Below are 27,092 nucleotides of genomic sequence, written 5' to 3'. Positions count from 1 at the left end.
GAACCCCTGGCAGCAGGGGCTTTGAACACAGAAGCAGCAGAGCGCTCCGGAGCTGTGAGTTGCGCCTACGGCCACTTTCTTGCTTCTGCTGGGGAAAACGGAACGCGGAGCCTGGCTGAATTTGGGGGAGAAACGCAGCCATGAGCAGTGTGGGGCCCGCGGGCAGCTGTGCACGTGCGCAATCCGGGACGTGCCTTAGCCGGAGGTGTCTTCCCCCATCCTAGATGCGCCCAGCCCTTGGGTTGGAGAGCAGACTCGCTGCAGCCAGCCAGCTCCTAGCGCTGAGGTGCCCTTTACTGGACCATCTGCTTCTCTGCAGCGAGCCCTGAGGCACCCACCGCCCTCCTGCGAGCCCTCGCAGCCCGGCTTCTGCTGCGCCCTGGACCCTACGCCAGCCATGGCCGCCTCTGCAGCGCGGAGGCGAGAGCGCAAAGCCATCCAAGTCCTGTCTCCAGCAGAAAGACGCTGGCAGGAGCTGAGCAGCCCCGTGCTGCACAGAACCAGCCGCGCCATGTGGCCGCCCTGGACTTTGTTTGGATGCTGGCAACTATTTGAGGGGTTTTTTTCTTTAGTTTTGGCTTTTTTTTGGCTTTTTTTTCTTTTTTGTTTTCTTTGGTTTTGGCTTTTTTTTTCTTTTTTGTTTTCTTTGGTTTTGGCTTTTTTTTGGCTGTGTTTTTCTTTTTTGTTTTCTCTGTTTTTGGCTTTTTTTTCTTTTTTGGTTTTGGCTTTTTTTTTCTTTTTCTCTTTTTTTTCTTTTTTTTCTTTTTTGGTTTCTTTGGTTTTGGCTTTTTTTTGGCTGTTTTTTTCTTTTTTGTTTTCTGTTTTTTTTTTTTTCTTTTTTGGTTTTGCCTTTTTCTGTTTTTTTTTTTGGTTTTGGCTTTTTTTTCTTTTTTTTCTTTTTTGGTTTCTCTGGTGTTGGCTTTTTTTTTCTTTTTTGGTTTCTCTGGTTTTGGCTTTTTTTTCTTTTTCTTGTTTTTTTTTTTTTGGCTTTTTTTCTTTTTTTGTTTTTTTTTTTGGCTTTTTTTTATTTTTTGTTTTTTTTGGCTTTTTTTTTCTCTTTTGTTTTCTTTGGTTTTGGCTTTTTTCCCCCAGGGTGCGTTTGCCTGCTTTTGGAGGGAAGTGGCGCAGAGAAAGCAGAAGAGCTTGGCGTGGTGGCCTGCTCCAGCTCCTCCCAGTCTGATGCCAGCGGCGGGGTGAGTGCTGGGCTGTGGGGGTGAATCCTACAGGTTTCCAGGTGGGAAGCAGCCTCAAGAACTGCTGAGTGTGATGCTCAGGATCCCCCTGGACTCTGGCTCTCGTCTTAGGGAAGCCCGGAACAGCATGGAAGGAGGGGGAGAGGATTCAAGTGTTTGTAAATGGGGGCTCTGCGGTGCAGGTTTCCTGGCTCGGGAACCGCGCGCAGAAGCTCACCGAGACCCAGAGCGCCAGAGTATTAGAAAATATTCCAGTTTATTAGAGCGTCTCCACTTCATATAGAGTTTTACAAAACAATTTATTTACAGGCAAGGAAGGGGCTAAGTAAACTCACTGGGAGTGTGCAGAAAAAATAAATCAAATCAGCACATTCACAAGTCAGAGTTGCAGTTTTTTCTTTACAAAAGAAAAAGAAGGGTCTAAGACGGGTGTGTTGTCGTTGCAGGGCCGCGCTCCAGCAAGGCGTTCGGCGCTGCCCTGCCCTGCCGCTCGGCACAGCGAGGAAGGGGAAGTGGCCGAGCGCAGCACAACTCCCAGCAGCCGGAGCCGCGTCAGCCGCACGCCGGCGTAGTGTTAAGGCACGTTGTGGTGATGCCCAGGGCCCAAAGGCGGACGACCGTCTGCGCACCGCTTCCCTCGGGGTGAGTGACGGCCAAACTTCTCTCTTTCAGACCCCCAGCCCCGGACTCGTCACGACCAGAAGCCAAGTCGGCCAGAGGACGGAGACCACGGCGTGGGACACCACCGAGGGAGGGATCCCAACGGGGATCCCCCCCAAACCATGGTAAGAACTTCTTCCCCCTGCCCCCCAAGACTGAAGACCAGCCAAAGGGGTGCGGATGGCAGTTTGAAAACAAACGAAGGAGATAGAATATATTCTAAAAGCTTGTTTTTGAACCCGTCCAATAAAGTTTGCCTCTAAAACACAAAGTGTTTGTCTTTGTCTTTTTTCTTTTTTTTTTTTAATTTTTTTTTTTTTTTTTTATATTTTCTAAGTTTACTGTTATACCTCTCTTGAATGACTGCTCGTTCAAGTTGAGCAGTGCTGACTTACCCACACAGGGAAACTGATTTCTGAGTTGGGAATGCAAAGGGCTAAACCAAACCGTGGCTTGGGCTGTCCGGTGCCCACGGGGAGTCCTGGGCAGTTGCGGCGAGGTAGAGGGAGGGTTGAAGTTCACAGTAGAGGCTGTGACGGTTCTAAGTGTCCCAGCTGGTGGTGTGCACAAGGTGTCCATGGCCCTAAAGGCCCGTCTGCTGTTTGATCCAGTCCCGCAGGCTGGTGAGGCGGCTGTAGACTCCGGGCTTGTTTCTCTGCGCGCAGCCGTCGCCCCAGCTCACCACGCCGGCCAGGAACATGCGGCTGCTGGCCTCCACGCTGACCAGGGGTCCCCCGGAGTCACCCTGCAGACACAAACAGTGGCATAAGCACCTGCCCAATACCTTGTCCTTATTGACAAACAGATAATTCATTACTTTGGGATTTATTCTAAGTCAGCTGTGCACACACAAACAGTAGCATAAGAACCTGACCACTACACCATATTAATGCAAAGAGAGTAATTAATCCATTAATCATTGATTCATCACAGTAAGTCGTCATCTGTCTGTACAATTTCCAGCGCCTTCCCTAAATCAAAAATAAACCTGTATGTGTATCAAAAACCACCTATTTAAGCACAGCCATAAGAGGCACGGAACAAAGCGATAACTCACTAAGCGGCCTGTTTCGCTACCTGAGGCTCTCGGTAGCTAAGTGGAGCGTGGGTGTGCTGGTCTCCTACCTGCTGAGACATTGTTTTGAGTCTAAGTCAGTCATGCGTTCGGTGGGCTGCGGGTTTTGAGACTAAGTCATGCGTCGACAGGATTCGCCGCTCGCGCCCGTTCCGATCTGTCCGTCGTCCACATCCAAGAGGATCCCCGTAGGTGTGTAGCGTGTGAAATGTGAGTGCATGTGCCTGTGTTCCCTAACTACGGCAATAAACCCGAGCGCTGACCCTACCTGGCAAGCGTCCACGCCGCCCGTCAGGATCCCCACGCACATCATGCGCTCCGTCAGCTGGTCCGTCAGCAGCTGGTTGCAGACCGTCTGGTTGATGAGCCGGATTTCTGCTTTCTGCAAGATGGAGGCTCCGCTGCCTGCGAGGAGAAAGGGGCAGCGTAAGTCGAAGCGAACAGCATTTTTAAGCAGCAATTCCCCCCGCCGTGCGCTTCCTTCGGGCTCTGAACAACCAACAAATTGCCCGGTAAATCCCCGTTGCAACAACCTGCTTTTTCCTACTACCATTTTTGTCCAGCAGGACCAAGACACTAACTTTGCGCGCTCCCAAGGGAATCGCGCTTGATTCCAGGCGCCAGGCAAGCTAATCCATTTAAATCGTATCCAGCCAGCCCCCCTTTTCCCTAGAGCCACGTGAAAACACATCAACGCAATCCCCAATTCACAACCTCACCTCCTTCCACGGTGGCTCCCCAGCCCGTCACCCACAAGTCCTTGCCCACGGGGAAGTTGTGGCTGGCGTCGGGCAGGCAGATGGGCTGGACGACGGAGGAGAAGGTGACGGGGCTCTGCAGCTCCAGCACGGCGATGTCGTAGTCGTAGGTGTAGTCGTTGAAGTAGGGGTGGGAGATGATGCGCTTGATCTTCCGCGTTTGCACGTTGGGGCCGTTGCGGTTGCCTTGGTCGGTCAGGCCCAGGTAGGCTGTCCACAGGCTGGGTTCCGAGTACCTGCACGAGTCGGGAAACGCAGACGTTGTAGCTCGCTTTCTTAAACGGTTTCCTTGAGAAATCCCTGTAAAAACTGTGGGGTTTTTTCTTACTCGGAATAATGCCTGAAAACGGAAGCGCGGCTGCCGCCTACCTGATGCCCTGCAGCTGCAGGAAGCAATGCGCGGCCGACACCAGCCAGCTCTCGGAGACCAGCGAGGCCCCGCAGATGTGGCCCTGGCCCTTGACGTGGAGGCTGACCTGCCACGGCCACTCTCCCGACTCCGAGTTCTGCCCGCCGACGATCCGCGACGTCCTGGTGTAGGAGCGGATCCCGCAGTCTGGGGCGGGGAAGGAAAAGGGACACTCGGTTACTCCCGCTCCCCTTCATCCCTCTGGGATGTCTGCTACAGCACAAGTGCCCCGTTACCCACGTCAGGGACGGCCGATGCCATCAGCCTGGCAGCAAAAATGCTAAATTTGCCAAAATATTTACCAGCCAAGTCCATAAACGTGCAGACAAACCCCCGTATTATCGGCGTCAGCCCTCTTGAGCGACACGGACACTGCGCACGCCGCCGAGGAACACGGGCCTTGGCTATTTTCAGACCGAGCTATCGCACAGAAAAACCCAGAGGCTCTCTGCGCCACACTTAAGTGTTTCTCTAAGGGCCCCAGCCCAAAAACCCGCCTCCCCCCTTTCCCCCGGGTACTCACTGCAGTTGTCCTCGTCAGAATTGTCGTCGCAGTCCCGCTCCCCGTCGCACTCCGGGTTCTGCTTGCTGATGCAGCGCCCGCTGCGGCATTTGTACGTGTATTCCTTGCAGGGGACCGTCGCGTGGACCACTGCGGGCGGGACGAGGGGAGAAGGGTCAGCCCCAGCTCTGGGAAAGCTGCACCACCCGGGAGCCCTTCACCTCTTCTGCCCGTCCCCAGGACGTTGCCACCCCCTGCAAAAAAATGCCTGGCCGCGAGGAAATGCATAAGGAGGGAGTTCCCATCCTCACCCTTGCTGCAGCTGCCCTCGTCGCTCCCGTCCCCGCAGTCGTCCTTGCCGTCACACTTCTGTGCGTCGGGGATGCACTTCCCGCTGCTGCACTTGAAGCTGTCGGCTGCGCAACCTGGGGAAAGAGCAGCCCCTGAGGGACGGCGGGGCACGAAGCCCACGCACCTCCGACACCCCGCTGCGTCCATCTCCCTCCCCCTAAGACAAGTAAAACCTCGGCAGCTACAACACACAAACACCTATGTCCTGCTCCCGGGTCTTTTCCTCTCCAACCTGCACGCCACCACTGATTTATGCATCCCTCTCTTTCCCTGCTTAGTCTTGTTTTTCTCCTCTGCAGCCGGCTGGCATTTTGGGTTTCCTGCCCGCTCGTTTTCCAGCACGGCGCTCGCCCTCCTCCGTCACCCTCGGCGCGAGTTACTTACTGCACTGCAGCTCGTCGCTGTTGTCGCCGCAGTCGTTCACGTTGTCGCAGACCCAGAACTTGGGCTTGCACCAGCCGTTCTGGCACTTGAACTGCTGGTCGGTACAGGCTATAAAAAGGGAGAGCGAGAAATTCAGGGGGAGAGACCTGCAAAGGCACCGGCGGAGCCGTCGCCAGCCACCCCTCTGCCAGCGCACCCACCGCGGCGTCACGGGAAAAGCGGGGCAGCCCCCCCAGCCGGGGGGAGAGCGCATAGAAAACAGCACGACAGACCGGGGCTGCGCACACATACAGAAATATATAAACACATAACACATTTGGGCTAAAATCCAGTATTTCCGCATCTCTGGAGAGCAAAACGACTTGGAGGGCTGTAACGCCTCAGGCAGTTAAGGCTGAAGGGGACGTTACAGCAGCAGGACAGACAGAGGCAATGATTTAATCAAAGCGATCGCTACCAGCGGCGGTGGGGAAGCACCGACAAACCCAGATCACGGCGGGGGCAGCCAGGCCAGCAGCACGCTCCGCCTCTGAAAACAGCCCCCTGCCTGCGAACGAGATCCCAAAGCAGGGGATCCCGTCCCCTCTAATTAGCTGGACAATAACATTATCTAGGGGATAGCTCTGCTAATCCAAGAGGAAAACTCCTTGCACGAAGAAACAACTCTCTGTGTGTCGCACAGGATGGGCTCTGCAATACCTGCCCGGTTCGGTAACAAAATACAGCCCTTTACGCCCCCCCGGCTCAGCCAAACCCCCACCAGCCTGGAGGATTAAATCGAAAAACACATTCCCAGCCGGGAGGGACTGGAAAGGGAGAGAGATGCCACTGGGAGAGGGCTGGATTAGCAGGAATCCACGGCTCCTGTATGCCGGGGAAGGGTCCTAAATCGATTCCCAGACCGAGTGCGTGTTACCCAGAACAAGCAGAGGGGAAAATACCTGCAGCCCCTCCGGGGCGACGTGGCCCTCCCCGTCACACGCCAAAACCAGACGAAGGACAGACTTACCGCAGGATCTCTCGTCGCTGCCGTCGACGCAGTCCAGCCACCCGTCGCAGCGCATGCTTCGGTCAATGCAGCGGCCGGTGTTGCAGGCGAACTTGCCAGGGCAGGCTGAGAGGGAAGAAAGGGATAAAACAATGTGTAAACCTTCCGGCCGTCCCCTCTGTGTCCCTTCCCCAAGGCACGCGACGCTCCCTGAGCCTGCTTACAGCATCCAGCCTTAAAGACACCTTTTCCTGCCAGCAGAGCAGGAATGGGAGGAGGTCTGCAGGAAAACAAATCGCGTTTCTATATCCCCCAAAAAAGCACGCTTCCCAATTTACGTGGCAGCGTAAGTGCAGAGGAGGGAGAGCCTCCAGACAAATCCGGGCAAACCAGTTCCCCCCACGGCCTTAAGGGTTTCAACTCACGATCGCTGGAGTCGTAGGACAGGTACTCGGCAGAGAAGCCAGTGTCCGTGTGGGACTGGTCTGAGTGGAACTGGACCTCTATTTTGTTGGTAGTACTGGCCACCACAAACTGGGAACGCTCCCCGCAGTACCTGCGGGCAGAGAGAGCAAAGACGGCGGGTCAGAGACGTAGGTCAGCCCCGGGGCAAACCCTTTGCCGTCCCTCATCTCCCCATCAGCACGAAGGGTCGCCTCGCACACCCCGGGAGCGAAGGGGCAGCAGAACAGAGCACGAGTCCGATTCCAGCGCAATCTGCTGGGCCTCGAGGTCCGCCCAGAGAAGCTGAATTTTCCTGCCGTCGGCAGAAGGTGCAAACACCAAGTTGCGGCCTTGGAAACGACTGGGAGCGAGTTCCTGCGAATCCCTGCCGGACACAGCGACGGCTCTGACACACGCGGATGCAGCTGCTGACTTGGAAACCCTCTCTCTCCGAGGAAGGGTGAGCTCCTTTGCCCGCAGTGCTGTGAAATGCCGCCGCTCGCTCCCCCCGCGCGGCACCGGGTTGTCTTTTCGGCCCAGCTCGCGTTGGGTTGTGCAACAGCACGCAGCAAATGTAACAGTAAACGCATCACAGAACGCCACGCAATTACCCTAACCACGGAGATTTGCTCACTCGAGCAAAACCACGCCAGATGTTTCTGCCTTTCTGCTCGCGAGGCGTGCGACGTGATGTGCCGCAGCGTTCTGGGGGGGATTCGGCTGCAGCAGGCGACAAACCCAGGGTTTAATCCCCAAAAGCACGCGTGCTGCTCCCCTCTCACCACGGGCCGTCGAGCTATGGGAGCAGGTCAGACCCACGCACCCTCCTGCCTCACCGTGTCCCAAAAAGCAGCGGCACGCTTGTTCCCACAGCGAGTTTGAGGCCAGCACGAGGTGCCACCATAACTAAAGGCTCGGAAAGGCAAAGCCTGACACCCACCTCGTGCTGTTGATCTGCACGTAGTCCTTGGTGCAGGAGCTGACTGGGACGCCGGGCTCCACCACAAAGAACATGTTGAAACGCACCTTCACGTTCTTTTTAGGGGGAACCTGCGAAAGGAAGCAGAGTCGGCGGCGTGGTCGTTTTCCGGAGCACAGAAAACAGAATAAATTTCACGGGAAAAGGGCTTGGGGGGAGGACGGAAGATGACCGAAAAAGGAAAGAAGTCCAGCAGAAAAAGAAACCCCGTTCTGAAACGCCGCTCTGGCTCGCACTGTCATTTAGCCAGTGGCTTGGCTCGCTGGCCCCGGCATCCCCCATCACACGGAGAGGGGTTGAAGCCAGAGCTCCGTCACCAGTGCCTGCTCTCCCAGGGCACAAGGCGTCCCCCACCACCGGTTTTGCCAGCGAGTGACAGGCCTGTCCCACAGCCCACGTGCTCTAGTGCTTTTTGCGTAAAGCTACAGTTATTGGGGGCGACAGTGAGTGTCACACGGAGTTCAGGCCTCTCCTGCCTTTGGCGCCTCAAGCCTCCCCCCAGTCATGTCAGACTCGAAGCCTCTAGGCAGCATCTGCCGTGGGCTCGCTTGCACGGGGTCCTGCATAACCAAGTTAATTTGACCCGACTAACGGAGGCAAAGAGAGGACCCCGTCTTACCTCGATGTTCCAGACACAGTCCATGGCTGGCGGGTAGTGTGCCGGGTAATAGGGAGTCGTGAAGGTGCCGCTCTCTCCTTTCAGAGTCCCACCGCAGACTAGAAGATGAGCAAGAAGATGAAAACAGGTTAGAGACGCAGACGCACGCGGTTTTCCCAAGCCTTAGCTGGCTATCGCCCGAGGCAGGAAGGGAGGCGGACGCAACAGTCTCTAACAAGGTTAAGTCGATCTCTGGAGGCAGCAGCGCTGCTCCAAGGCTTGGAGAGAACCCAGGAGATCAATTAGGTGCTTCCTGCGTGCATCAATCTGCACGTCTCATCCAACATAAGTCTTATTTTGCCCTCCTCAAGGGACATCATTACAGCAGCCAAGAGCACCGTGGGCAAGGCAAGCTCCAAGAGCCAAGATGTGACCTGCTTCCAGGTCTCCTGGCCCTGGAAATATCCCTGGCAGACCGACGGCAGCCACAGCTGTGCCTCCCCCTTCAGTCGTCCGTGGCAGGGAGAGGTGGGGGACTCTGGGCCGAGGCCTCTGCTCACCTTTCATCTTCGGGAGCTGGAAGAACTCAGCCTTAAAGCCGGGGAATCTCCCCTCCTTGTTGGTAACCAACGTGACGAGCATGACGTTCTGGGAGGAGAGGAAGGTCAGGTTGTAGGAAGGGGCGTAATTCCCACAGAGCCTAGGAAGTAAAGGACAAAAACCGCTAGAGACAACTGCATCCAGAGCCTCGAGCAGCGCAGATCGCCTCTGAGCAGGGACAGCAGCTCAGTTACCAGCAGGACTTCTCAGCGTCACCCTGCCACCTCACGCCAGGACTCGGTGCCCTAATGGGGACACTCACCTGACCAAAGCGTGGGGCTCCACGGGGCTCAGAGAGTTGTACACCTTGATGTAGTCCCCGTCGTCTGTGCACTGCTCCAGCTCCAGAGTCTTGAAGGTCAGGCTGATGATGGAGTTGGCGTCCGCCCTCAGAGTCCAGTAGCAGAGCGCGTTGTTGGGGTAAGGGCTGTTGGGGAAGCCCGGCGTGGTGAAACTGGTGATCTCCCCTTCCTTGGCGTGGAGGGCAAACATGCAGCTCTCTGCCCAGGAGAGCGGGAAAGAGTTAACGAAGCAAACGCGGAGGTTCTGCCCTGCCTTTTCCCGGAGGTGCAGAGTGCGGCACTTGTAATTCCTCGCCTGCCTGCAGGCTGCCCCTGGGCAGGGAGCACCCTTGATTATCAAACTCCAAGTGAGGCACTGGGGAAGGACAGCCAGGGCCGCCCACTGCTGCTAGATAACGCCAAGGCCTGCGCCGCGGTCTCGGTGACCCCAAACCAGCTCTACGCAGGACACGGAGGTCCTGCTTTGCACACAGAGCACCTCTCTTCAGGCCCTTTCCCACCTCACAAGGGAAATCGCCACCCCACAGAGGTCTGGGGATGCAGGGAGCTTGTTATGAGACTGAAGAAGAACTGTACTTACTGTCCCGAGCGGAGTAAGCTATGCTGGGGTCGGCAGCTGCAGGAGAAAACAGAGGTGGTGTCATCCTTTGGGCTGTGGAAAGCCCCTGGGTGCAAAGCTGAAGTGGTCCCTGGGACCTGCATTGGTTTGGCTCTGCTTGTGGGATCTCTCCCTGCGAGCTGGCCGGGCCCGGGAAGGCTGCTCGCAGGGAGACGAGCGACCAAGCTTTTCCTCCGCAGGAGGGAGAGGATTCATCCCTGTCCCTCTCCAGATGGGCTCAGAGGAGAACACAGGGTGTTCGAGCGAAGGGGAGCGGGTCTGCATGGCCCATCAAGGCAGCGCCGTGAAGGCCGGGTCCTTACACTCAACCTTAGAGTGATCCCCACGGCCGAGGGTACCCAAAGGAGGGCTGCGACCGGCAGCCTACGCCTCCGGCGAAACGTCCCCCCGCCCAGTGCCACGCAGAGGCCCAGGGACGGCGGAGCCAGCACTCACGGAAAGCGACGACCGACTCCACCTTCAGCGTGGGGTTCCGCAGCCGGGGGTTCCACCTCTGGACCAGGCTCTGCTTGTCCGCCATCGCTCTGTCCAGGCTCTCCTCCCGGTACTTGGGGACAACAAACTCCGACCAGTAGTAGGCAATGACGCTGCCTTCACTGCAGGGGAAGGACGATTATAGGGTGGGAACGAGGACAGACACAGGAAGGCTCAAGTGTCAGTGGAAGGGTCCAAGCTACTTGATAAGCCATTTTTGGAGGATGGCCATGGGAAAGGGAGAGTCTCAATGACAAGTTAAACAAACTGCGCCCAGCAACGGGCCCCACCAGCCCGGGGAGTCCCTTTCAGAGCTGCCAGGCACCACCCAGTGCGATTCACAGCGCTCCGCTCTACCGTACCTGGGTTTTCCCAGGACGTCTGCCTCAGCACACAGTGATGAGGACCGGCAGAAAACAATACGCCTTTTCAGGTCACTTTTCACTGCCCACCCATTGCTGTGTCGCTCAGGGTGGTAAATGAGGTGCCTCCATCCCCAGCAGCCCAGGAATGAGGGTCCACGACTGCGTGACACCCCAGCATCGCCCTCCTCCACCCCCAGGCAGGGCTCAGACGGCACCTAACACTGACCTGAACGCAGTTATCACTGTCTCCTTGTGGTAAGGGCCAATATCTGCATGATTCCTGTAGATCTCCTCCACCTGAAAGGTTTAAAGAAGGGTGTTCAGCGCCTCTAGAAGTGAGGAGGAGGGAAAGGCTAAAGACAGACAGAGCTTCAAGCCTGCTCTGGAAAATCAGGGCACATACCCAGCATCCCTGGCTGCAGGAATCTGCAAAGAGAGGAAGAGGGAGAGCTGACAGTCCCAGAAGACCCGCACACCACAGCCTGCTCTGACTTTTTCCCGGGGAACACAACGAATACCTGAGTCTGAGGGGAAAGGGAAGAGCAGCCACGGCTTCAGCACGAAGGGCAGACACGCTCCTGCCTCGGCTCCCAGCCCTGACTCATCCACTGGCCCCGGGATTTGCCCAGGCAGCCTCCTGCGGCACACGCTGGGTGGCAGAGGCAGGGAGATGCCGTGGCACTGGGATGGAGCCGTGATGCCAGTTTAAAGGCAGGCTCCCTGTGCCCAGCCCGGCGTGTCACGGCGAGCGGGGAGAGCTGAGAGGAGCCAGAAAGCTCCAAGCGGTCTTACATGCAAGATGCCCGCGGCCACCGGACAAGAAGAAAAAGTCCTGCACCAGGAGGAGGGACGCAAGAAACCTCTTACCGTGCTCTTCACCTTCCTGGCCAGCATGATGAAGTCCGTCGAGCTGGAGTTCTCGTAAGCGTCAATGAAGTCCCAGTTCAGAACCCGCAAGTGGCCATTGAAAATCTTCTGGACGGGCGCGTTCCTGTCTGGAAGGCAACAGTTCAGCGTCAGAAAGGGCAGTCAGGGCAGGGACCGCGGCACAGCAGGTCCCCAGTGACAGGAATTAGGGCAGGGGGGTGGAAATGGCGTCCCCCCAAATTCCTGGAGCCTTCCCAGAGCTAGAAAGGGCACAGGCGGGCCGCACAGGATAACACAGCTTTTCCAGGTGGATGTGCTCCCAGGGTATCGCCCTACACGCCACCACCCATCAGACGTCATACTCACATTTGAAGTGCCAAACCAGGAGGCCGGTGACGAGGGAGATGAGCAGGAAAACGACGATCACGACGGTGACGACCACCTGCCGCTTTGGGCCACGCTTCTCCATCTTCTTGGAGTTCATGGCAGGGAGGAACTCCACCCCTTCCTCCAGGTTGTTCATGTCCTAGGAGGGGAGAGAGGGCAGGATGGTGGAAAGGCCGTTCCCAAAGCCTGCTTCGAAGAGGTCCCACCACGAAGCACTCTAGAGCAGAGCTGCCTGTCCATGGCAACTCCCCATCACCGACAGCACCGAGCAGCGTCGGCGCCACAGGGCAAACCCTGAAGGCTTTCGCTTTGTTTTTCCGCGCGCACCTAATTCCTTTCTGGACCCAACAGAGGGTGATCAGCTCAAATAAAACTCAGGGGCGAGTCCGCACAAACCCTGTGACCGTGGCAGGTCACAAGCCCACAAGCTCCAGGATCTCTGCCTGCCGGCAGGTGAAACGGCAGACAAAAATTCACCCCTGCCAAGGGCTCGCTATGTGGCAGGGGTGTCACCCGCAGCTCGTGGGGCACAGTACTCTATAAATAGCATTCCTGTAAAAGAAGAAAACCACGCTACTTCCTCCCTTCACATTCGCACAACTCTCTGTGCATCACCCGGGCCAGCACAGCACCCCTGTAGCTCTGCCTGGCGTTTCCCGCTCTGCGCAAACACCGATTAAAAGAAATAAAGCAAAAAACTAAGATGAACGCACGAGACATCCCCGCAGCCCACGACCTCCAGACTTTCAGGACAAGACTAATGAAGGTCGCCCGGGAAGGAGGAATGACACTTGTGGTGTGTCGTTCCCCTCGACATCGCTGCCCCACGCTGGGCTGGGTGATGAAGAGGAAGGTCTCTGACGCCCTGGGGTTTCACTCTCTCGCACCTCTGGCTTACCCACCCTCCATCCTTGCCCTGCTCGCGTACCTGAGCCTCCAGCCTGGGGTCGGAACAGCTGCAGACCCAGATGTTTTCAGGGGATGCCACGCAGCCCAGAGCATCCTCGGTACAGGCAGATTTCAGGGGCCCGGATCTGCAGTCGCCACCCCAGCGCTTCCTCCCCTGCCCAGAGCTGGCTAACACACGCCGGGAGAGCAGACCGCATCTTCTGCTGTCTTCTCCTGCCTCCCTCAAGTAGGGGGGCACTCTGCCTGCTGCAAACCGCCCAAACCATGAGGATGCTTCGCTTTTCCGGTCACCACCTTCTCGTTTTCCCCTTTCCTGAGCCTTACCCGGCATCTGGCAGCTTCCTGGGCAGCGGCACGGGGCTCCGGGTGACAGCAAGGACGCCACAACACGAAGTGCTGACCAACACAAATCGCATTCACATGCATTTCGTCCCCGCAAACATGATGCCGGGTCAGATGCCGCCCCCATCCTCTCTCAGCCCGGGGCTGGCACAAACACACACTAATGGCTCGGGCGAATTTGATGCAAACGTCACAAGCCCCTAAAAGCTGTGAAAAACAACCAGCAAAGGGGATCCTGTCGATCTTATCTTTCCCAAGCCTCGCTCTGCAGGAAAGCCCAGCTCCCACTTGCATCATTCCCTGGTGCCTTTTGCCCTTTTCTTCACCCAATCTCTGTCCTCTCCTCCAAGCCTCCACACCTCACCAAAGCCTCTCCTCCCTGCGGTATTCGCCTGAGGCCCTGTACAAAAGAAAGAGACGTGACAGGCACCTTACCCTACATTTTTGTAAAGGACTCTCTAAGTTTAATCCTCCGCAAACACCTCCTAGAAGGTCACTAAGACCAAAGCAACCTAACAGTTTTTGCACCATCTGCTCTCAGAATAATCCGAGTTCATCATTTGACAGGTCTCCGCTACAGCGTGGGGAATGAAGCCTTCGTCCTTTTGTGAGATTTACACCCAAGGCTGGGCAGAAAGGTGCCAGGTTGTTTCTATCACCAACATCCAGCCGCCGCCAGAAGAAACAAAAGACCTAGCAGGGCCACAGAGGACAATCCCAAGGGGGGTGCTCCGATTCCCGTTCGGCTTCCACGATCGTACAGGAAAAAACTTGAAAACATAACCCAAGGAAACTTCAAAACAGAAGTTTCAAACCCCAACGAAACTTCAAAACAGACCACAAAATAAAGCTTAAATACATGCAGACAGCCTAAATCAAGAAACTCTTCAATCAAAGCCAAGATTGCCTGCAGTTTGATGCACTGTCTTCGAAACGGCCATCTGGCTCCCATCAGCTTCCAAATCACGCAAGAAAATACCCCCGAACCAGGTAAAGAGAAGAACAGGCCACAAATCTCGGAAGCATCCCCCGTCTTCCACTTAACGGAAAGAAAAGTAATTGATTCTCTTTTAACACCTGCAGGTGCCTGCGGCAAGAAAACACCCTCAGGGGTTTAAATATATATATCTGTTCACACGGCAGCAGCTTTCCCAGGCTGCTTGGGGTCAGCGAGGAAGACGGTGTCTCTATGTGTTCCGAGTGACAATTTTTGGGCACAAGCTGTTAAATCTTGGCCTCAATAACACGCTCGCCTGGCAGGCTGAACTCGACCAGATGGCATTTCTTCCCTCAAAGAGGGATCACACGCTTCTGGCATGAGAAGCGTTAACTTCAGCAGCAGCAAAACCGCACAATGAAATCAGATTTCCTACCCTAAAGAAAAGCCTATTTTCGAATAGCGTACCCTTCGGCTGAGGGTATCTTCAGCTCTCCGCAAAATTACCAAAACTCCACCAAACTGCCAGAAAAAAACGGGGCTGAGCTGCAAGCGGGAGATACTGCTGTACAAGGCCAGACTGCACAACAATCAGATGCATTTCAACATCCTCTTACAGCTAAAGGTTGTATCTTTGCAGAGAGAAAACTCTTTAGACGGGAGCAATTGACCAGCGTGATTAAATCAGAAGGAAAACAACGGCTCCCCTCCGCCTCCAGCACATACAGACACACACGCGGCTCCTGCGGCTGCAGCGCGACCAGAGGAAGTTAGGCAAGAAAACTCGCTGTCTGATCTTTCATTAGACAATTTCTCTGCCCTTCCTGGGGGGAGGGAAAGAAAAAATACAAAAAATGAACGATCTTAAACCTATGAGAGTTTACAGCACGGCTTTGCCAGTTCGTTCTTGCTCCAAAGCTGAGACGGCAGCTCCACAAGAAATTAAAGGAGTGGGGGACTCCGAGGGAGGTTATTTTTGTTGTTACTCCTGTACAAGGTGCATAAACAGCCACTGACACTTACTGGCCAGAAGTTACCTGGTGATTAGAGGCAGATATGAGACGGGATCCAAAGAGTTTTCCCTCCCTTCCCTCTGTTTTGTATTCCAGATCTCGTCCTCTCCCATCCCCGTACCTTACATACAGCATCGTGTTGCCCAGCCAGCTCGGACACTCGCGTGAAGCTGCTTTGAAGAGCTGTCGCGTGTCGCAGCCGGGGTAAGCAACAGTGATTCCTGCAAACTCTCTTCTCAATACAAGGCAAAGGATCTGAAGCATCCCCCAGGCACTACGGGAATGCTGAATCAGGTCGTGATTTCAGACGAGGTCCCGTGTCCCGACCTCTGAGTAAGAGGAGGCTGGATGTTCCCACACTCAGCGCGAGAAGCACTCATTTGACCTTAGTACCAGACTTGTCCGTGCCCAGAAGCGCGGCTCAGCCTCCGCTCGCTCTGCTGCACATCCCCTTCGCTGCCACCACTCCTGCCCGGCGGCGAGAAACCTCCTCTGCTGGTCACCATCCTCTACGCTAGGCAGAAACCAGATGGAATCAAAAGCAAGACAGGCTCCAAAGATGATAGCTAAATCCCAAGTCAAAAGACGACGACAATTTTAATCTCCGTTAGCTAACGGTTGCTGCGCGTTTTCCCTCCCAACAGCAGATACAAGGCAGAGGATCCGAAAGCACATCCTGCTCTCACCTTCTCCATGATTCCCCGACAAACAATCTCTAGCCCAAAGTGACTCAAGGTCTGACTCTCTCGCCCTTCTCGAGGAAACTACTCCAACAAACATTATTGACCAAATAAACCTTCCTTCGTATTCTCTCCACCTTAGTCACAGGTTCAGTTACTTCCTCTTGCTCCTCCTCGCTCAGCCCTCGCCGTCGCCGTGGGCCTCCCCAGGGCCAGATCGGAGGTTTCTGGTCACGGCGTCAGCCCTGGCAGAAAAGCCACATGCCAATCAAGTGAAAGGGGCTGAAAGACGTCACCCCGTTTCTCCCACGCCTCGGTTTCCCCTGGAATATGGGCTTCGTGAGGAAACCTGGCAAAGGAGTGTGCACAGATAGATGTAGACAGAACTTAGAAGTTCTGCTCCTCCGTGCAGAGCTCAGAGAGAAGTCCTGTGCGTAAGCAAACCCTCCCAACTCCTCCTCCGTAAGCCAGCCGCACGATATATTTTTAGACGGCAACCGTACTCTGCCAGACTGGACAAACCAGATGCAGAAGTGACTAACTCTGTCAGCAAGAAATTCAGCAGGCACACGGGGATGGTGGGAACTGACACAGTCGACTCCGGACTGGAGACACTTACCAGAAAGCAGAGATATCCTCCCGCAAAGGGGGATCCCAGAAGGGCTAGGATGTGCCACAGAAAACAGCTCTCCAACAAGAAGACTTCTGGGATATGTACAAAGCGGGGTCCATCTGGGATCAGCATCTCCCATCCAGGCCGATTTCTGGCTTGTTTGGTGGCTCCAGCAAGACAGCGTGATGTGTCCCGGGCACCGAAGGCCCTCGCTGCTCCCTTCTCCTCCAAAAGAGGTGCTCCATCTTTGACTCGGTGTCTGCGTCTCGTTCACTGGACCCTGACCCACAGAACGACGGGGCTCCTGGCCATTAGTTTCACCTGTTCCTTATCACCTTCCTTTGTTTGCCCAGCACAAGGCAGCTACGAGATTCAGCTGCTTCCTTTGACCTTTACCACATTCCAGCCCCGGCTGGTCTGCCGCAGGACTGCTCGGGGCCAAAGCTGCGTACATCACAGGAGGGAAGGGCAGGGGTGCAACCAAAGCAGCCTCGCTGCAAAAGACCCACTGCCTGGCATTAATGGACGTGGCCAAGAAAAGGCACCCGTAAAATACAAACTTGGAGGTGGCCTGGAAAGGTCTCAAATGAAGAAGAGTCATCAGACGACGCGGCTAGACTCCTGCCGGGTAATTACACCCTGCAGATCCCAGCCTGCGTATCCAAGAGGCTAGTCCCACCTCCCCTTTTCCAGCCACACCTGCCTCAGGAGGTGTTCAATGAAAACTAATACAATCAGCACAGGAGAAATGAGAGGAAATCCCTCAACCAGCTCAGGACACTGCCGGCAAGCCCGGCTCAGAGCTTGGGACACCCCAGCCTTGGAGATCAACAAGGTGGGCTTGTGCAGGGCAGAAAGAGCCAAGAAAGCTGTACTTTCAAAACCTGACGTTTCCCGGACCATACTGAAAGCTAAGAAAAGTCTCAAAAGATCTAAAAGCACATGGAGCGTGCACAGCGCACAACTCGCTTCACCCAAGTAGCTCGAGCACAGCTACACAACTCTCGAGATCAACTCCTGCACCGACTCTTGCTGCAAACCCCAATACTCCTCCAGGAAGAAGATCTGATAAGAATAATCTCCTCATTTCTCATCTAATTCTTGATAAGAAATACACGGAAACAGCACACGTAAGAGCTGAGTTTCCGTAAGGCATATTCGTGCTGTGCTGCCCCAAAACAGGCAGTAAACCACTGAGGAAACTACGCCAGCGTATTTTTTTTTTGGTTTTCAGTTCCTTATTAAGGGCAATGACATTGTAACGTGATGACATCAGAACTAACGAGGGAATACGGAGCAGGAAATAAAGGACCCAGAGTCCTCCAGACTGTCTGCCTTCCAGGCACAGAGGGCAAGGGCAACAGTGAAAGATACAAGTCACACACGCCTATTTCACCCACCAATTTTGAGCTCAATCCTCCACAGCATTCAATCGTCTTGTGACCATCCTGAGTCATGCGAGAAACAGAACTCCTTTAGGTTTATTACCGAAGAAACTAAAGTTAATGTTTGCACAGGACAGCACAGGCTTGGCGTGCTGCCCCGCGCCGCTTATCAGCGCAGCTGTGTCATGCAACACGGCAGCTCAGGGAAAAAAAAAAAGCGACCACGCTTCGAACCGCGTTTCTGTTTTACATGTTAAGACTTAGCAATTCTTGGGGAGAAGTGGGAAATAAAGTCACCTTACAGGCCTGGTACATGTCGCTATGAGCCATGAAATTCCTCCCCACAACACGCTTATGTCCCACGACCAGAACAGAAACACGCCACGGAGGCAAATAGCTTATTTAAAACGCTCTTCCATCTTTCCTGGTACAGAAAGTATCGTCCGAGCAACAAAAAAGCCCTCCAGCAGCCTAACAAAACCAGCTGCGCTCCAGACCTCGATGAAACACTCATCATTACATTTCGCCCACGCTCTTGACCAACTCTTTTACAGTTTGGAGGTGGATCTTGGCCCACAACGTTTGAATGTTTGGAGCCAACAGCAGGACAAACACCAGCATCTCCGACCGGGCGAAGCCTTTGTCTGGCAAACCCATCCCTATTAGCTGCTCCCTTCTCCGCCCTAGCCGATCGCTTGGATATTGCCACGCATTATTTGCAAGGCTGGCTCCGGCGGCCTTTGGATGGAAACGGCATATTCTACCCCAGGGCAAGGTAAGAACCTTTGGTCCGATATCTTCCCCGCAGCCAGGCCCTCCGAAACGCTCTCCCTGCTCCCTCAGTGGCTTTACAAAGTGATCTTTTGTTTGCTGAGCAAAGGTCTGGCACGTTCCCCATCGGCCTCAGCCTTTTTCTCGTCGTGCCTTCCTTATCCCTGTTTGCCCTTGGCACCAACAGCAGCAAAACTGGCCTGAGCAGCCGCTCACCCACCAGCCACTACCCGAGAGAACGGCTCTTTCTGAGGAAGAGCAGTTGCTTCTCCTCACCATGTCCATGTCGCAGCTCCTTTTCTGTCGCAGGAGGAGACGCAGTCATTGCAAAACAGCTCACGCTTGCTCGGCCGTTGCGTTTATAGGGAGCCAAGTCCAATGACAGTCGGACCAGGAGGGACAAATTCCTCAGGCCGTTTCCTGCCAGGAAGGCGGGTACCGTCTTCGGGGAAGTCCTCCTGGGTCAGATCAGCTCCTCTTGGACTGACGCAGGGGGAAAACTGATCCAGAACCAGGGGAAAAGACCCGGCACACCGCTTCCCTGGTGTGAAGGGACTCGCTTGAGCACTCAGCCCTGCCGTAAAGACACACCGGCACGTAAACCTACCTTTTGCCAAGGGAATGAGCCGGGCAGGGAAGATCATGCTGCACACAACAGTGTCACCCCGACCCGGCCAGGGAAGGAGGAGCTCGAGCTGAGCCGTATCAGGGAGAGCATCTCCTGCCCGCTCCTGAGAGCCACCGCAGCGCCGAGACCCGCAGGACAGCGAGGCTGGAGGCAAGGGAAACTTCTATCTGCTCCTTGCCCGCCACCAGATAACAACCGCTAAAGCCAGGCCTCAGAGACTGACACCGGACAGCCTGCTGTCGTGCTTTAACCTAAAAGCCCAGTTTCGAAAGAGCTCTGTGGCACAGAACAGGCTCAACCCAAAACCACCAGTCCCTGCCCGACCCTCAGCCAGGAAAACCTACACGAAAAGCCATGACCGCGGCTTAAGCTCGCTCAAGTTTCAAAGCACACTGATAACGCATCGGTTAATTAACGAAGCCCCAAAGCCCTTGGTTAAAAGTCAGACCTCCTGACGGCTTGAACAGGTTTAGTTAGATCTGTTGCTAAACAACCCGGACCCAGGCGCTGCAAACAGCTCGCCTCCGTGCAGTTTATCTTTACTCACATCCCGAGCGCCCAGCTTGAGCCAAAATCAAAACCCTCGGAGCGATGGCAACGCTGACATCGAGGCGGTCTGGCACCAGATCCAGGGATTTCCGCTTTCCCAAACCTGGTTTCCCTTTTCCTGGGCTCAGCGGCGTCCCCCACATGGGTTGTCCTGACCTCAACTGCTGGCAGAGGGGGAGCGGGAATCTCCCCCGCTTCCCGAGGGATCCAGAGCCGCCCCGGTCATTCCTGACCCGCGAGGCTCAGAGGAACCGGAGTGAGCAGAGGATGAGGCAGCTCGGCGAAAGGCTGAGCGCTTTTGGGAGAGCCCTGCCGTCCCCCCCGGCACCGTGTCCCGCTCTCACCTGCGGCTGAGTGCTGTACCTCATGCCGGCACCGGCGGCCGTGGGGCCCCCCTCCATGGCGAGGGCGGGTGCCGTGCCGGCTCAGGCCGCCATGGCGCGGTGGCTGCTGGCCTCGGCACGGCACAGCACGGCACGGCTCGGCTCGGCACGGTGCCCAGCTCCTCCTCTCCGCGCTGCTGGCAGGTGCGGGAAGGCGGAAACACCCCGCGGGTCCCCCCGACGCTCCCGTGTCCGGCTGCGGATCCCGCCTCTCCCGCTTCACAGCCGTCCACGGGGAAATCAAGGAAAACAGGGCACCTGAAAAGCCCCGCGCAAGCTCTGCATCATCCCAAGAGACCCTTTTACCACGTGCTTTGCTTTAGTAAATATAACCAGAAAGATCTTTTACCAACACAAGCCGCCCCGCAGCCAGAAGGAGGGCTCGCCAGCGCTCACGGGGACAACAGTTTCCAGGGTACTCTGTACCCACGGTCTTATCCCTTCTCGGGTGACAAAAACCATCATGCTATGAAACCCCACCGCAAAGAGGGCACTCTCCGGCACGCACAGGCACTTTTGCTGTTCCCGAAAAACATCTGGTTCACTGAAGGGCTGCCAAAGCAAAACATTCCCTTTATCCCAGGCCTGAACCCTGCTCTCAGCTGGGTCACAGCACTTCAGGAATGAGCCATCTCTTACCAAACAGAGGAAACTAGATCCAAAATGATAAGCAACGCAGCAGTCCAGCAGAAATCCAAATTTGGCACTCAAAGCGTTGCTCACATACCAGCAACAGCTCCCGGGGACTCTAATATTAAACGGTGCCCCCAGAGAAGAAACAGAGGGACCAGCAGCAAAGCTCTGGGTTCTGAGAATGCTCTAAGGTGGGTTTGAAAGAAGGCTTTTAGCAGCGAAATCTGCATTCCTGACATAGTCTTATTCATCATTTCCCCCACTCTTGGAAAGATGTTCCCCCCGCCTCCAATATTTAGGTTTTTCACATACAAGAGTCAGTCAATGTTAAAGATAGCTGGACCAACATCATCTTTGTTGGAAAGGGTCTTCCCTTCCCTTCTCTGTCTTACATGCGATAGTCTATACCAATATGTGACATGCCAGTCAATCTAACGGAGGCTGAACCAGCCGTCCCACTGCTGATCTGATCCCCTTTATACCAATTGCATCCAGCCTCGAAACGTGGGGTTTTTTTTCCACACTCGAACGTTTAAATTCCCCAGAAAGCTGTTTTCGGTGTGGCAGGAGTTGCCCACTGATTCACATGCCGCAGGGAGATGCTTGTTTTTGTTTCACCTCGCTGTAAAATGTCTCCTGCAGAGCGCAAGTTTTGCGGCCCTTTTGCAGGTGTTTCTCTGGGGGAAAAGAGACGGTGTCAGGTCTCTGATCCTGCTCCTTTTAGTTTGGGTGAAAAACATAATGTAACTTCTGTGCTCTTACAGAAATACTTGTGCCTCTCCTTTCCCTGCTCCCTCAGCAGCTACCAGAATCCCACCACCGGCTCGCTGAGCACCGCGCAGCAGGAAGTACCTCTGGATTTAAGGCATTCCCTTTCAAAAGGTGGCTTTGTTAGTCAGCCTGCTGAAACCAGCCGGCCGGCTGATGTCAGGAGCTGCTCTCAGCTCTCCCGTTGATGCCCAGCCCTGCCCAGCGCTGCAGATTTACAGCCACTCCCTACCCGGCTGACTGCAGGTGCTCCAGCCTGATTTAATATCACCGTGAAACAGCATATTTCAGGTATAAAGCAGCTAGTCTGAGCTTTTTGTCTCTGCAGATTTCACCTCTTCTCCATATCAGCTGGAGAAGATATCCATATCCATATCACCACCTTGCAGGCAGGTGCCAGGCAAACACCCATGCTCTGGGATGTGGCTAATGAGGGCGAGATGCAGACTCACTCTTTGAGGCCGAAGGTGTCTCTTGCAAAGATCCACAGCTCTTGGTTTCACGCGGAGCTGCGAACGCCCAGTGTTTCCTGCCATTCAAGCCACTGACATTTTACATACTAATTCATTAGTCCCACTGGCTCTTTGAGCAAGGGAATGCAATCACCGTGGGGGGGGAAAAAAAAAAGCAAGCAATACACATGCTAAATAGGAAATATTATATACCTGGGAGGCAGCTGGTTTAGAGTCCTAGATGATAGGATTCTTGTTTCTCTGCTGCTGAAGCAGTGGCTTATTTTGTGGCTGTGTTGCTAAGTCACCACGGTAAACGAGGGCCCTCTCTTTCTGGGCACTATAAAGTCCCAACACATCAAAGCAGCAATTCCCAATAAGCCGTGTGCCACGTACATTTGCGGTAAGACAAGCCATGTGTCTCTAGCCTGACTGAAGGACGCTGAGCCCAGCCAAGTCCCTACAAAGATGTAACCGAGGCATAAAGATCAAGCCACTTACCCACGTGCAACGGCAGCAGTCAGCTACAAAGCCTCTGTTTCTTCCCACTGACACCAGTTCATTCAAGAAAAGCTCTCACCTCCTCCTTCCTCACGTTGTCTCTTCGTATCAGTGTGGCCGCAACAGCATTATGAGAGCAGCAAGTCGAGGTTTAACGCGCCTTTAGGAAGAAGGAGAGCACTCGCTTTAGGCACCGCCGAAATCTGAGAACCAAGTCCGTCTTTGTCAGAACTGTATGGGGGTTGTAAGTGCTAAACCGCCCTGCTGTGAGCCCGACCCCCAGGAGAGTCCCAGAGGAGACAGGGATAAGCTGCAGGAGCAGCAAACACTGTCTGAACAGGCAGGATACTCCCGCATCAGCTCCCAGCCCTGGGAATGCCATCCATGTGAAAGAAGGGAAAACGTAGCTGCTTACATATGGAATGAAAGCAGGCTGCCTGGAGGGGAAAAATCCTCCGGTGGAGGCAGTTCCCAGTAATTCTAGCTCTGCCAAGGAGCACCATCCATCCACACAGCCACGCCAGCGAAGGGCCGGATTCAAACAGCCAGCGACAAAGGCTTTTCCTCCCTGCAGTGTGTCCCAAGGATTCTGTTTCACAGCGTGACTCCTGAATTCAAATTTCACCGACGGTGCCCTCCCACCCAGATTCCTGCCAGACAACCCCGAAACCACCCCAGCTCTCTCTTGCAGCTAAATCATTCAATCCGGTCCGACAACTTTGCCAGCACAAAAGATTGGGAGAGAGATAAAACTCACAGGGTGTCCAGTTACTTTGCATTCCAAAGAGTAAATAAAGGCTGATTCAGTGGGAGGAGAGGAAAACGTCATCCAGAAGCCCTGTGGTTTCCAGCTGAACCAGCAGCCCCCGGAGAGCAAAGGTGAACGCTGGGTACCGCTTGACCCACCATCTGCACAGGGGCAGCTCTTCCTGCGTTCTGGCCCGAGGCAAGTTGTCTTGGGATGATTCAGCCTCTCCATCTGTAAGGCAAGGAGAATAATTACTGCCTCTGGAGAATGGGACCTGTAAAAGTGCAGTGAGTTGCCCTCAACTGGCCGCATGCTGCTCTGAGGCAGAGCTGAGCGGTGGTGCCACTTTTCAGAAAACTGTTCCAAGAATTACTGTGTAATTTGGGTTGGAATTTGTCCTTTGACCTCAAACGTTTCTCTCAAGAGCTCTGGAGTGAGAGTCCTGCTTCCAAAACATGACTTTGGCAGGGATCGCGAGTAGCTTTGCCCTCATGAGATCAGGAAAGCTGGGCAGAACAAACGGCAGCAGTGCCCAGCTCCATCCTGTGGACGGTATGGGCACGAGGAGCCAGCGACGGTGTGCAACCAGCTGGCAATGAGAAAGTCCACCCGCAGCCCTCCCACACATCCCAGCCAGCTGAGACACCCTTTCAAAATTCAGGGGGATCGTTTCTTATGCCTCTCTTGCTAATGGTGCCAGCCACCTGACAGTCACGGGACTCCGGAGGGAATCCAAAGCACTAGGAAGCACACCCTGGGACATAAACTTGCATCCCGGGAATATACTCTTTGCTGGGTCTTTTTCTTGAGCTCTTCCGTGGCTCGTGAAAGCAGAGAAACTCTTTTTCGCGAGCTCTGAATCAGCAACAGCCGTGTTTGCCAGCCAAACTGTAGGCGCAACCGAGTGGACCGGCCTGACTGCCGGGTTTCTGGCACGGTGTATTTTGAAACCTGGCTGCGCACGCAGGCACGCCCAAGATTCAAAGGCAGTTAAGGTCCTGCCTAACTAACACACTGCGAATGCGTAAGCCGAAGCCGTGACTTAGCCGGGGGAGAGAGATGCAGACAACGCGCTGGAATTGCCCATTTTCTCTTTGGTTTATTACAAACAAATAGAGCCGACCCACGGCTCACCGGCCTTGCCACCTTATTTTCCACAGAAAATAAAATTTCAGACTTTGTGTTGGCGTGACCTCGGCTGTTTACAACCACAACAAAAAAGACCCAGCTTTGACTTTTCGCTTATTCCTCTTACTTCCCGTTGTCACTTTTGTCAGTGCGGAGGTCAAAGGGATGCGGCATGGGGTTTTTTGCTGGTTTATAGCCCGGCTCCTACTGTGTTTCAGACAACTAATTGCCTGATGGTCTTCCAGCTATCCCTCTAGCGGGGTACGGTGAGGCTGCACGTGCTGTTGACGTGCCCACCCTAAAGCAGGAAAACTGGCTGTGAACTCTCCCGCAGAGTTCAGTCTGTCAAAGGTGAGAAGCCATACGTGCTCTCCCAGACGATGCTAGTCCTCTCCGGGGTGAGGTGGCAGGCTGGATGAAACACCCTGCTGGCTGGATCAGTCCGTTCTCCACCCCAAAAGTAGGAACACTACATATAAGGTTTGTCTGGAAACTCCCCTCCTCTCAAGACAATCTATTCTAGCATCAAGGTGTCCTAATTTTCTGTGAGTTTTCATAACATACAGCCCAGATCTCCCTCACCGCACGAAAAATTGGTAAGCTCTGACTTACTTTCCCATGGCTGGTGAGATGATCCATCAGCCATGGATGCTGGGAGGGCTGGAGCCCCTCTGCTGTGGGGACAGGCTGAGAGAGGTGGGGGGGTTCAGCCTGGAGAAGAGAAGGCTCCGGGGAGACCTTCCAGCCCCTTCCGGGCCCTCAAGGGGCTCCAGGAAAGCTGGGGAGGGACTCTGGAGCAGGGAGGGGAGCCATGGGACGAGGGGGAATGGCTTTAAACTGGAAGAGGGGAGATTGAGATGAGATCTGGGGAAGAAATCCTTTGGTGTGAGGGCGGTGAGCCCCTGGCCCAGGGTGCCCAGAGAAGCTGTGGCTGCCCCATCCCTGGAGGGGTTCAAGGCCAGGTTGGCCGGGGCTTGGAGCAACCTGGGCTGGCGGGAGGTGTCCCTGCCCAGAGCAGGGGGTGGGACAAGATGATCTTTAAGGTCCCTTCCAACCCAAACCATTCCATGATTCTATGGCTCTCCTACCAATTCTCCGATGCTCAGACGGTTGTTGCTGGCTCACAAGTACTTCTGGGAAAAAGTCAGTGGCTGGGCTGAAGGAGAGCCCCCGGATTCCTTCCACCAGATGTCAGGGAGATGCTGGGAAACCTGCCTCACCTTGCAACCCATCTCAACTACTGAGAGAAGAGCACTGCTCTTGAAGAATCAGTGAGCTGGGAACAGTGGTTCCCAGCCAGTTAGTTGTTGCTCTCTGGTATGCTTGGCTTATATCATCAAAAAAGCAGGAAGAACATAAGCAGAGATTAAATCCAGCTCTAATGCACACTCTGATCCTTCTTGCTGAAATTGTAAAATCCAGGCATGTGGACACAGTCAATGAAAGCTTTCTAGCTGCAGGATGGAGCTCCTGGGTTTGCTAACTCTGAACAGGTCCAGTACCCTTTCAGCATGTCCACGTCACTTTGACCCACCTTCGCAAGATAAGTTGAAAAATAAAAATAGAATAAATCCTATCAACCAGACACAGCTTTCTTACTACAAAGGAGTCACCCCTCCAACTGGGGGCTCTCTCTGTTGGTCACAGCTATCAAAACACAGACCAAGCTTTCACGTTGCCCTTCAAAGCAACAGGGTGCTATTTTTGTGACAATGAAGCACTTTGGGCTTTTGGAGAAATCCTCAGCTTTGCACATTAACACCTTCCCGCCTGCCCAGCTGTCCTAGCGCACGTTTGGAACAACAACCCGGTTAAGTTTATGATTTTTGGTAAGCCACCAGCTTCCTACGGAGAACGCATACAACACTGTGACAATAAACCTCCCTCTCTGCTTTGCACCAGCTGTAAAAGCCCTTCACAGCCATTACCTCGGCCAGCCGCAGTTGGAAGGGCACTTTCAGTACAGGAACACCGTTAAACGCAAACCTCGATACAACGGCTTACCAAGTTATTGCTTATCATTTAAGCTACTCGGGCCACCCAAACAGAACTTATTTCCTTACACGAGCAAAGCGGTGCAAAGGGAGATCAGTAATTCATAAAGTTGCAGTGACTCACGGGCTTCTGACTGCCCACAGCCATAATTTCACTGTATAACAGATCACGGGAACAATTCGCACCATAGGCTGACCTTCAAGCAACTCGCTTAAGCAGCTGAAAAGTCCTCAGCGCAATTACTTTGAGTAATCGAGCGTATGTTTCTATGTATAGAAGCATATTTTTGTACGTATGTCTTGTAAATACCAAGTAGCCATTGTTTCCCCAAGCACAATCTGAAAAATTTTCCCCTGTTGCCAAAAATTCATTCAGAATGACACATGAACGCGTTAAAATCACTCACTGGGTTTCAAACGATGGCAGCATCTTTGCAGGTCCTCGCTTCCAGGTCCCTGTTAACTCCTCAAGCAGCATCAGGACAACAGGTAAAACAGTGCGACCTTCAGCAGGTTTGCTCTTCTGTTTTCTGGACCGTGACGGCCTTGCTCTGGGTCAGCGCATACACTTATTGATGCTCCCTCCTGTATTTGGTTGGCATCTTCTGCTCGCTTTTTAAGTGTCGTTGCGAAACTGCCCAACCCTGGAAGCTCTTGAAGACCAGCGTGTTTCTGCTTTTGGTTCTGGCAGGTGAATTATTTC

The 27,092-nt window shown here is 54.4% G+C and overlaps 1 protein-coding gene across 8 annotated transcripts; it reads right to left on the bottom strand.

The window, feature by feature from the left end:
- Positions 1 to 1,430: 1,430 nt before the first annotated feature.
- Positions 1,431 to 23,457, bottom strand: ST14 (ST14 transmembrane serine protease matriptase). 8 transcript variants are annotated; one of them, XM_074561504.1, is made up of 20 exons: positions 23,277 to 23,457; positions 22,520 to 22,679; positions 11,935 to 12,094; positions 11,569 to 11,696; positions 10,928 to 10,998; positions 10,298 to 10,458; positions 9,824 to 9,859; positions 9,204 to 9,441; positions 8,902 to 9,041; positions 8,363 to 8,460; positions 7,705 to 7,814; positions 6,746 to 6,876; positions 6,342 to 6,446; positions 5,333 to 5,440; positions 4,909 to 5,022; positions 4,619 to 4,747; positions 4,056 to 4,242; positions 3,648 to 3,922; positions 3,197 to 3,333; positions 1,431 to 2,598 (listed from the first exon to the last, which is right to left on the bottom strand). In XM_074561504.1, the coding sequence occupies exons 3-20, from the start codon at positions 12,089 to 12,091 to the stop codon at positions 2,437 to 2,439; spliced, it is 2,487 nt and encodes an 828-aa protein (XP_074417605.1). In that variant the 5' UTR covers positions 12,092 to 12,094; positions 22,520 to 22,679; positions 23,277 to 23,457; the 3' UTR covers positions 1,431 to 2,436. The 8 variants fall into 8 exon arrangements, with proteins under 8 accessions (XP_074417605.1, XP_074417602.1, XP_074417599.1 ...); XM_074561501.1 differs by lacking the exons at positions 22,520 to 22,679; positions 23,277 to 23,457 and adding exons at positions 18,882 to 19,025; positions 19,213 to 19,507; XM_074561498.1 differs by lacking the exons at positions 22,520 to 22,679; positions 23,277 to 23,457 and adding exons at positions 12,884 to 16,729; positions 17,850 to 17,962.
- Between the last annotated feature and the right edge of the window lie 3,635 nt (positions 23,458 to 27,092).

The sequence above is a fragment of the Larus michahellis genome, chromosome 17 (assembly GCF_964199755.1).
Source record: "Larus michahellis chromosome 17, bLarMic1.1, whole genome shotgun sequence".
NCBI lineage: Eukaryota > Metazoa > Chordata > Aves > Charadriiformes > Laridae > Larus > Larus michahellis.
The sequence above is the reverse complement of the archived record's forward strand: the minus strand, read 5'-3'. Positions and strand labels throughout refer to the sequence as shown.

Excerpts from the sequence above, each read along its gene's own strand:
- ST14 (XM_074561498.1), bottom strand. The coding sequence starts at position 13,333 with ATGGGGGCGGCATCTGACCCGGCATCATGTTTGCGGGGACGAAATGCA. Across the intron at positions 9,442-9,823 it reads AGCTTACTCCGCTCGGGACA|AGAGCTGCATGTTTGCCCTC; the intron begins GTAAGTACAGTT and ends TCTCCTGGGCAG. Across the intron at positions 6,447-6,745 it reads GTCCTACGACTCCAGCGATC|CCTGCCCTGGCAAGTTCGCC; the intron begins GTGAGTTGAAAC and ends CTTCCCTCTCAG.